Source organism: Miscanthus floridulus, chromosome 7 (assembly GCF_019320115.1).
Source record: "Miscanthus floridulus cultivar M001 chromosome 7, ASM1932011v1, whole genome shotgun sequence".
NCBI classification, from domain to species: Eukaryota; Viridiplantae; Streptophyta; class Magnoliopsida; order Poales; family Poaceae; genus Miscanthus; species Miscanthus floridulus.
In genome coordinates this window covers 130,556,609-130,567,197 of record NC_089586.1, presented here as the reverse complement: position 1 = coordinate 130,567,197, position 10,589 = coordinate 130,556,609, and the positions used below count along the sequence as shown (strand labels likewise).

Below are 10,589 nucleotides of genomic sequence, written 5' to 3'. Positions count from 1 at the left end.
GACGATGGAGACGGCTTCACGTCGTGGCTCTGTTCATCACTGGCGTTATACGAGGACGTCGTCAGCCAGTCGTGGCGCTCCATTCCGTCCCGATGGGCGTCATGGTTAGCAGACACCCCCGTCGGAAGTCGTACGGGGATTAGGTAGCATAGCGCCGGCACGCCTGACACTGTTAGCGACGTGAGTCCTTAGGTATGGCCTGTCGTGGCCACGAGTCACGTCAAGACGCGCCTACTACCTTTCCACCGTCAGGAGTTTGACCTTGGGTCCGTACTCTCAGATCCGTAGTGGTTGGAGGCGGTACGGACCCCCGTCGGGTGAGGCGGAATCCTCCCTCGAGGGGTCTAGCGAAACAAAGTCCCCGCGCCCTCGGGGTCGGACAAGACGGAGCCCGCATCCTCGGGTCTGGCGTGACGGAGGTCTGCGCCCTCAGGGTCAAGCGACACGGAGCCCGCCCCCTCGGGGCCGAGCGAGGCGAAGACCGCGCCCGAGGGGTCTGGCGGGACGAGGCCCGCACCTGAGGGTTCGGGCGAGATAGAGCCCACGCCCTCGGGGTCGGGCGAGACAGAGCCCGTACCTTCAGGGTCGGGCGAGACCAAAATACGTTCTTGACCATCCGGGCGAGTTAGCGTTCGTGGCCATCGGCTTCTTTCTTTGAAGTATCCCTAATACTGGTCGTAACCAATTTTCTTGGCAGGCATAGTTAGGCCTTAAACCAGATCTTTGGGCGCAAAGAGAAAACAATAACCGGCGAATTACAACTCCAGAATGGAGGTTTATGCCAACGCAGTACAGGAGTGTCAATCAGGCATAGATGTTCTAGAGTTTCAAGATAACCCGGCAACACAAACCGGCTAGGAAAATTTATAAGTGCAGGAATAAACAAGACACTGTAGATTGTACAGAGCAGGCTCTCTGAATTTTTCAGTGCTGATGCCACAGCATCTGCAAGCAGAGTTTCTAGAGGCCAAGGCCGACTGTCCTGCCATTTCTCCTGCGGAGGCAGGCCAAAAGGCTATTTCTCCAGGTTGGTGTCGAGCTCCTCCAGTTTTTTGGCTTCTTCCGCCGAGCTCCTGGCCTTGTTCTCGACCATCAGCCAGATCGCTCGGTCGTATTTAGCTTATAAACTATGACTTATCAGTATTTTTCTCTTACATAAATCCAACCAACGTTACTTTCAGCCATGGCATATAAGCCAAACAATCTCAAACGAAAATGGCGCATGTTTTCCTGAACTGGGTGGGGGCACTACTCTTCACACCCTGCGACATACCATAGCCACCACCGAGGCATCCTCAGTCAGACTCTAAAACCGTGTTAGTGCATTGTAGAGTAATGAGGTATATGTCTTACTGAAATGGAATATGAATAGATTTGCAAGGACTAAAATATTCAAAACTGAACTTGGAAGAGACGGCTTAGATTCTTCTTTTTTTATATAAAAAAAAGACGACGAGAGCAAAATCACAATAGTGGAACCACAAAATTAACAACGAGAACGAGATAACAGGAGGGACAAATTTGATAACATCCTCCCCCGCTGGCGCTGGGAGACGCGTGCCTGTAACCCTTTTTCGCCCGGCAAACTGGCAAAGCACGGCCAGCGCTCATGATTGGGGACTGGCACTGGGCGTCAACAACCACGGCACGGGCTCGCCCGCGGCGTCCTGTACAAGTGTACAGACTACAGAGTACTGCAGACCAGAGCCCCCACGCCTCCAGCTCTCCAACGACCAAAGTCTTTTTTTCTCGCGGCCAAAGAGGAAAAGGAAATGTAGCTCACACAAGAATCGATAGGTGGTGGCATTTGAGCGATGCCATCTCATAATTGAAATTACAACTAATCTTGGTCACGGGTGGTAGTAGTTCCGGCTAAAGAAACCAGACTAGCAATCAATCTTACAAAGAACATAGTCGATCGATCATACATAGAAGATACACCAGTCATGTGGCCACGAGACGAGCAACGACAGATGCCACCCGGAGCTCAAGCTCTCAGCTCCTGGATGTAGTTGGGGCTCATCTGGTTGATCTTGTTGGGTGAGCTCATCTGGTTGACCGTGTTCAGCTTGCTGTCCAGCAGGCTGAAGGGCAAGTGGTCCGCAGCCGGCTTCTTGGCCGCGCGCAGGCACGCGAGGTAGCTGTCCGGCTGGTTGTTCCAGTGAGGCAGCCTGCTTATCTGCACCGAAGCTTCCTTGTCCCTGGACACCGGAGCACCGGACGGATCCTGCACCAATCAACCACCAATTTTGCGCTATTGTCAGTACTTTCCTGGTGATATAAGCAGGCTATTATCAGTGCATTTATCGCTATTCTCCATGGTTTTCTTATCAATGAGTTGTTTGCAAAAGTCGGATTTTCTTCCAGAATGATAAACAAAAGTTCAAATAAATGGGCTACTTTTTTTATTTCAAAATCGTTGGCAAGATGTTCATTTCTCTATTGTTGCAGGGTTTCATTTCCCCAAGATAGTATATGGTGATAAATGAGCGCCATTGTGATGAGAAACAGGTAGCACAGAACACTTGGGTGAAAGCATGGCATGGATAGAGAGGAGTGACGTACCCCGAGGAGAAGGAAGGTGAACTGATGCTGCTGCTGTTTGCTGCCTACTTCTTGAAAGTGAGCCTCTATTAGCTTCCTCAGATCTGAAAGGCATGAGTTGCGCAGTAGCTTCAGCCCTTTGATCAGGCTGCCAGACTCCCATTTTATGTAAACTTCCAAGAGGCCACCATCCTTCTGTCCAGCAAGGCTGTTCTCCTTGTTGGGATCACTCTCTTCCACTGCACTGCATGTATTCAGTTGATCCGATAATGGTGCATCCACAACTTGGCATACGATTGGAGAAAGTTGAGAAGACACTGGGCTGTCAGCCACTCTGACATCGCACATGGGGTTCTCTATAGCTCCCCATGCCGACGGCTCCTTGTTTTCATCTCCAAAAGTTTGGTTTGCCGGTGATTTGTTCTGATCCCCGAACACTTGCTTCGCTGGAGACTTGTTCTCATTCCAGAACATTTCCTTTGCTTGGTTTGCCGGTGATTTGTTCTGATCCCCATACACTTGCTTCGCTGGAGACTTGTTCTCATTCCAGAACATTTCCTTTGCTGGTGACTGGACCTTTGGTTTCTTAGCTATTTCACGATGATTGCCACAGAGCCTGAATATGTTCTCAATCCGATGCTTCCTTGTTGCAGGATCATCTGGCTCAGAAAGTGTATGTTGTGTTATGTCCACCTTAAAGTTCTCCTCTACAACCTCCTTGCGTACCTCCTCTTGAAGACCACATTCCTTCTCTGCATCCTCTTCATCTCCCTCCTCAAACACAGTGCTGAGGACAGTCTTTTCAGGATACCCGGACAGCCTGACATCATCTTCTTGCACCACAGACCCTGTGCAAGCACTTGCTGCTGTGGCTATTTGATTCCATATGTGGCCCTGCTGGCGAGTATCCTCCTTTATTACCTTGACATCTTGCATGGCTGACTGATCTCCCGTATCCAAGTCCATAGACATGGACATTGCCATTGATTGATCAAGGCCTGCAGGCATCTCTGATAGCCGTGCCAGCAATCTACCTCCAAAGATATCCTGCTGCACTAGCTGAGAACCATCAGCCTTTTCACGCTCAACCTCCTGCAGTCGCTGTCTTAGTGCAGTGAGCTCTTGCTGCTGCTTAAGCATCGCTTCTTCCATCTTCATGAGTTCACTCCTCAATGACCTGGTTTTCTCCATTTCTTGCCCTTCTATCAGCTTGAGCTTTGTTTTCAGTTGTGCTAGCTCCTCTTCCTTCAGCCTTAGCACATTCTGGGCCTCATTGCGCTCTTTCTCCCTCAATTTGTTCTCCTTTTGAAGCTTGTGGATGAACTGGTTCATCGCAACAATTCTGGAATTGAGCATCGCAGATGACTCCTCAGAGCTCATTTTGTCCCTAGGTGTTGCGGCATGAGCAGCACGGATAATACACTTTGCCTTTGCACCATATTCCAAAGTAGAAACTGTCTTGTGCAGTTCTTTTGGGTCAGGACTAGCACACAGAATCATCAGGATTTTTGATTTGTCATCTTCAAATGAATCCTGAAATACAAGATATTTAGGTCATCGTTAGAGAGAGGCTGTATCAATAAATGTAATTTTTTGTAGTGTACCTGTAGTAGCATTGTGAGCTTGCTGTCCCTAAATGGAACATGGGAATCACCATTAGCAATGGATTCAACCACTCGCTTCAAAGCAGTGTTCCCTTGGTTAATTTTTGCTGTCTGTGGAAAAATTGGCAACATTATAGACCGCACATGTAATAAAATATTATAGGCTTTTGACAGTGGTACAATTCATGTCGCAAGATCAGTGTGAAACTATCTATTAAATACACAGAGCAACTACTTGAAAGCCATTGTTCAGAGTGCAATTGGAAGCTTGGAACACATGGATGCTAGATGCTACAAACATACAGGAATCAGTTGCATAACACACCTGCATTTTGGCTTCAAATCCTGTTTGTCCTGCTGCTTCTATGTTTTCAGAACCAGCCATGTCCACAAGCATTAACCTTCCTCCCACAGATGGGACATCCAGGATAATCTACAGATGCAATGCATAGCTCGTAAAAAGCTTAGTTTAAAAAAATGAATGCTCAAAGTGCTGGTGGCTGAACGCAACAAACCATGCAATGGCTTCGCGAACTTCTCTCATTGCAAAGTGTGCTCTTCACAGTTCTTCGCTTTTCCACCTTAGAAACTTCTCTTGATATCTTCCCAGCTTCATTTCCAGATATATAAGTTGCGTTCTTTGCTTTTTTCCCCATTACTTCCAGTCTCACCTGTGCATAGATACAGAACTGTGAGGCTTCAATAATACACTGATTTACATCAATTCATAAATTTACAGTGACAGTCACCAAGAACAACGAATGGCAACGTTGGTAATCATGAGATTTGCTCTCATATTTCAAATTATAACTCGTCAGCACTTCCTAATTAAGACCTGGGACGTTCGAGCTACAATCCCCAATAAAACATTACAATTTGAGGCCAAATGACAATCTGTTTTTGGTGGATAAAATTCCGGCATTGCTTGACTCGGGTTAGAAAGCGCATTAACATATTTAAACATCACAATGACCTAATATTGAGCTTATAGTTAATCATATTTAAAAATCACAACGATCGAATGACAAGAAACCCACACAAAACACACACGCAAAAAAGCAAGAAGATGGTACCCACCTTCTCGGTCCGTAATTAATGATCTGAAATACTGGTGGCATAGGAACTCACATTTACAGCAACATAAGCAACAGAATAAATCACAGCACGTGAAAAGTATCTATGACACTTTAAGGTCTTTTCTGTTTAATTCATGTTATGTCTTTTGAGCACTTCTTATCAGTTCGTGTGACTTACCAGCTGAATCCCAAGAAAATACTACTAGTAGTAGTAGTACCTAAGTATAGCGCCTAATACAAAATATTTTGGTTTATCAGGGTTAAAATCACAGTACCTGTTTCAGCTTAGATTCACTATGTCGCACTCAAAACCACAAATTACTTATTCTTAAGCAAATTCCTAATAAAGTATACCAGTACCATGCAATAAGAATTCACATTTGCAACCACATCACAGTTGAAAATTTGCAAGCACATAATCAGCAGACTAGAGCGTGCCATGTGACAATAACCAGCGTAAATCACCTTGGGGGTGTTTCCTTTAGCAGTGGCCCCGCTTCCCGCGAGCAAATCGTAGATCTCCTCGTTGTAGATCTCCAGCACCGCGACCTGGACGAAGAGGCCGGCATCAAACCCGGCGTCATCCTCGGCGGAATCGCCTCCGCCGCCTCCTCCCTCCAGGATGTCCCTGAGGGCGCGGTACACGATCCCGGGCTGCTTGGCGTTGGCGCAGCCGAACATGGTGTGGCTCTTCCCGGACCCCGTGGGCCCGTAGACCATGACGGTGCACTTGGCCCCGACCCGGACGCCCTGGATCCTGGAGCGCACGAACCGGCGGTAGAACCCCTCTAGGTCCTCCTCCTCGGACACGGAGACGCCGTCGAGGGTGAAATCGCGGCACCCGCCCGCGTCACCGCGCACGCGCACGGCCGTCCCGCCGCCCGCGATCTCCAGCGCGGACGTGGCACCCGAGGCGAGGTTCCGGATGCGGCCGATCACCTCGACCGGGTGCTCCGTGGCGCCGCCGCCGTTGTTGGCGTTCCTCGGGGTGGCGGCGGGGAAGTGGAGGCGGTGCTTGGACGCGGGCGTCCTGAGGGGAGTCGCGGTCGCGGCCTGAGGCGTCGGCGTCGGCGCCGGCCGCAGAGGCGGGGTGGGCGGCGGCGCCATCGGTGGGGGGATCAGGATCAGCCGAGCTAGGGTTACGGGAGGAGGTGCGATCTGGGGATCCGCTGGTCGGCTGGTGAGCCTGCACTCCGCGGACGGGCGAGCTCTAGGGTTCGCGGAAGCCCGTGGAGAGGAAGCGGACGCGGCGAAAGATGGAGGGAGCGCTGTGGAGAGTAGAGGGAGGACGGGGAGAAGGGGAAGGGATTTGAAATGGGAGTAGCCGTTGGGCCGTGCAGCTGTAACGGTAGCCTGGTTTGGACCCTTTTTGTTTTGAAGCTGGAGGAGGGAGAGGGAGGTGGATCGGGCCGCCGCGCGAGGATGGAGACGGTGTGGGGGGTCACGAGGCCTGTGCTGCGTGCGGGCGGCGGGGTGCCGTCGCTGTATAATTGCGATGCGGGTTAAGAACTTGTGTAGTTATATGAACTAAGAAGTAGGAGTAATTGGCATTTAGATGCTGCAAATTCAATCTGGATTTGAAATTAATTTCAGCTGCTCTGGAGTATATATTGTGAAACACGCATGCACTGCTCTGCCAAGTCCATTAACGTTAATACACTGGATCTGGATGCGCATGATACATCCACTAGTAACAAAATTCAAAGAATATCGACTAAATTAAAGTCCAATTAACCGGACGACGCAGCCCATTAGGGAGCAATCCACGCTGCACTTTGCTTGAGGTCTCCTACTTACAGGCCTAAATCTAACATTACAGCATCTCCACTAGATTGAGAATTTCCCTTCCCTAAAATTATGATATAGGAGATTAAGAAAACAAAACTAAAGGAGATAGGGGAGATGCTCTGCAGCAAATTAACAAAGCAATCCGTCCCTTTGGACAGTGGCTCTCTCTCTCTCTCTCTCTCTCTCTCTTTCTTCTCCCTCTACTGCAGCATCCTCTCCCTTTGTCGCGGCAATGAGCGGACGAGCGGCGGCCAACTCGCGTGCCTGGCGCAACGGAGCGGCGGTGGCCAACCCGCGTGCCCGGCGGTGAGTGAGAAGGTAGGAAAGAGGGATTTAGAAAAAATGTAACACTTGTGAGCGGAGCGGAGCGGCGGTGGCCAGCCCGCGTGCCTGGCCGAACCAGTGTCGAGCTCGGTGCGGTGGCATCGCGGTGCTCGCGCGTGGTGTAAGGCAACATGGGGCCCATATGCTAGTGAGTGAGAAGGTAGGAAAGGGGATTGAGAAAAAAAAAATGCTACCAGATCTGCATTTGAGGGCGAGAGGAGAGATTTTGAAGGATTGAGAAAATTCTTTTAGGAAAAGGGATCTGAAAATTGGATATTGTAGAAAAACCGAACCAAGCTGCATAAAAAAAACTCTCAATAGCATGGCAATAGTAATCCAGAAGCGAGAGATTCACATTCCTGAAGCCGATTTTCACGTATGGTCGTAGAACACATATGGATTAAAGTGAATTCGACGACATCCCAACAATATCTTGCTGCGGTAGTAATTCAAACAGACCTTGGCTCGGCTTGCTATGATCACCGTCCATCCAAACAGCTGGCAATAATCCAAACAGATGTTGGCTTGGCGTCGGTGGATCGGATGCTCGGAGTATCTGAATGCTGAAACGCTGAATTTATGGGCCTGATGAATGCAACGGACAGGGCGTGCAAGATGCTCTGGAATTCTAAAAGGACAGGCCCTACCCCATCCACGTCGCTGGATTGTAAGGCCCAGCATAGAGCCCACAAAAGGCCCTTTTTCGTTTTCGTAATGAAATCAGCCCACAGACTCGTTACTGAACTTGGCATAGTCAGCAGGTAAGTTATCAATTGCTAAGAAAAAAGCAGGTAAGCTATCATCATCATCATCATAAGACATCAAGAGATACCACTACGACCGCATCACAGCATCGTATCATGGCGCAGCAACAGCCTTCCTTTCCAGAGAGAGAGAGAGAGAGAGTACATCAGACATGCTAGCTGCCTGAAGCCCTGCACAGTTCCCCTGAACTGAAGCAAGGACACGTCACACTTTGATAAACTACTAATCCGGCGGCAAACAACGCAAGGCCAGTCTGTTTACTGCATAATCTCAGTCCCAGCCAGCTAAGCTAAGCAGGGCGGCCCGTGAAGCTTTGGGGTCACCCGCTGTCTGCCGCTGAGGAAGCCGAATAGACGATGAAAAGCTTGGCCCAGCCGCCCAGCGGCACCAGCAGCAGCCTCAGCTCGCCTGCCTGCCTGCCTCAGCTCATCATGGAAGGAGGAGGGAGGGGTCTCGCTTTGCCAAGGCATGCATGGAGCATGGTCACATGAGCTGAGGCGAGAGCGGCACTGCCACTGGGGGGACCAGGCGCAGGCCACAGGCAGTGTGGCCATGCACTGCTGGAGTCCGTGCGCGCACCTGTCACTCAACTTTATTTATGGCTTTACCGAAAAGTCATGGGTGAAAATATTGTTCGCTGATTTTTTGGGAGAAAAAAACACTATTTGTTTCGTTGAAATAGTACGGTTCATAAGACAAGCCTATAGGGACTATATCTCGACACTGCTCTCTGCCCATCTCAAATCTCGCAGTTGCAGGATACCGTACCGTCGATCAAGTTGCAGCATAGCATCAATGCCGGCTGGGAGAGCTTAATAAGCCGGTGAGTGTGGGCATTTGGGTTACCTTAAAAATTCAGGTCAGGTAACTCAAGTTCTAAGAAGGTCAGGTTTTCAATACTCATAATTTATCGAGAAAATAGTATCCAAAATTTTGGATTTTGATTCGAGTATTCCCGAACTATCAACTATCCGAAATCAACAAAACGATAAGAATATTTATATATAAAAAATTAGAACTATATTTGCAAGTTTAAGCAATATAAACCATAGATTGTAATAGCGTTTTAGAGAAAAAAAACACGAGCACTGCATCATAGATCAGTAGGTCCTAATGACATCACAATTGACATTAGAAAATAGCACAATCAGTTTTATCACGAAATACTAAATAGCACATAGTGTTCCACTGTATCGGTTAAAAGTAAACAGATATCCGGACCTAATACCCAAATTACGTGAACTACAATTGGGCTTCTGAACTTACTATCTGAAAAGGTTTATATGCCCAACCTACAAGCCGGTCTTCAGGATATTGAACAGCAAATTTGCAGTTGTTGCACATTGTTACTGCCGTATTGCAGCTTCTGAATTTTTTTTCCAGATAGGGAGAGCGGAGAGACAGCATCCCTTCCCTGCATTTCCCAGAATTCTTCAGCGTGGTAAAAAAAGGTGGGGGAGACTACTATCATGGTCCCATTACATGCAGGACAGTGGGCCAATTTCACCCCTCAACACTGTGAGCCTGACGTGGACGCACTTAAGGGGGCACATGAGTATTGAGCAGTGGAGCTGAGCTAATGGCGCCATTTCCCTCCAGCTGTGTGCGGTGTGCCCGCCCTGCTCCTGCAGCAAGAGATCAGCCCAATGCCGCTGCGCGTACGTGCCTGCTTGCCTGCCTGATCCCAAATCTCGGCAGGGACAGAAGCATCCGATCTCTGTCGAGTGGCTGACGGGCACTGTGCTGTTGGTGACTCGGCTCGGAGGATAGGAGTCTCTTCCTCCTGGTCCTGGCGCAGCCAGCCAACCACTCACCTGCCGGCGTTGTTTGCCCGCTCGACCAGCTCGTCCGGCGACGGTGACGGCAGCGACGACGACCGGTGACTTATTGACCCGATCGATGGCACCGGGTTTGGTTCGGCGCGGGGTGGGGGTAATTTGTCCGCGCCGGACCGCCGAACAACCGGCGACTTCAGCGCGTGATTTGGTGCAGCTTAATTGCTAGTAACAGCGACGAGAATGTCGTTTAGTTGTGAATACATTTCTCTACTAGCTGTATTTCGCCTGACCGGGTGAGGACAACACAAGATGGGTTAGCATGTGTTTGGTTTAAGGGTCATGTGGGTTGGGTCGGATCCATTCTAGTTTTAAGGGTCGGATTGAACCTATATTACGTTTGGTTCGAGGGTCGGAGTAATTCTATATTTTTGTTTGGTTTGAGGGACGGAGTGGGTTAGGATGGATGGCATCTTTAACACCGTCACTTGCTATTTACGTGGGACCTAGTTGTTAGCCAGCTTCAACCCATCTTCCATTTTTCGTCGTTGCCCAGCCAGAGGCGCAGAGCACCGCGCGGCCCCAACTCTCCGCCTCGGCAGTTAGCGCCCGCCCGCCCCGGTGGCCTGCACCTCCCCGCATCCGCTCGCCGCGCCGCAACTAGGACCGCGCGCGTCCGGCTCCGCATCTCGCGCCAGCACCGTCCTGCCCCG

At 49.7% G+C, this 10,589-nt stretch overlaps 1 protein-coding gene across 1 annotated transcript; it reads right to left on the bottom strand.

Moving 5' to 3' along the window:
• Positions 1-1,757: 1,757 nt before the first annotated feature.
• On the bottom strand, positions 1,758-6,539 carry LOC136464810 (kinesin-like protein KIN-10A). Its single transcript, XM_066463760.1, has 6 exons — positions 5,690-6,539; positions 4,664-4,819; positions 4,474-4,581; positions 4,149-4,259; positions 2,566-4,077; positions 1,758-2,227 (listed from the first exon to the last, which is right to left on the bottom strand). The coding sequence occupies exons 1-6, from the start codon at positions 6,329-6,331 to the stop codon at positions 1,988-1,990; spliced, it is 2,769 nt and encodes a 922-aa protein (XP_066319857.1). The 5' UTR covers positions 6,332-6,539; the 3' UTR covers positions 1,758-1,987.
• Positions 6,540-10,589: the final 4,050 nt, after the last annotated feature.

Bases quoted from the DNA above. Each gene is read 5' to 3' on its own strand.
- LOC136464810 (XM_066463760.1), bottom strand. From the start codon at position 6,331: ATGGCGCCGCCGCCCACCCCGCCTCTGCGGCCGGCGCCGACGCCGACG. The intron at 4,582-4,663 runs GTTTGTTGCGTT...TTGCATCTGTAG, and splicing joins GTTCGCGAAGCCATTGCATG to ATTATCCTGGATGTCCCATC. The intron at 4,078-4,148 runs GTACACTACAAA...CTTGTATTTCAG, and splicing joins AGCTCACAATGCTACTACAG to GATTCATTTGAAGATGACAA.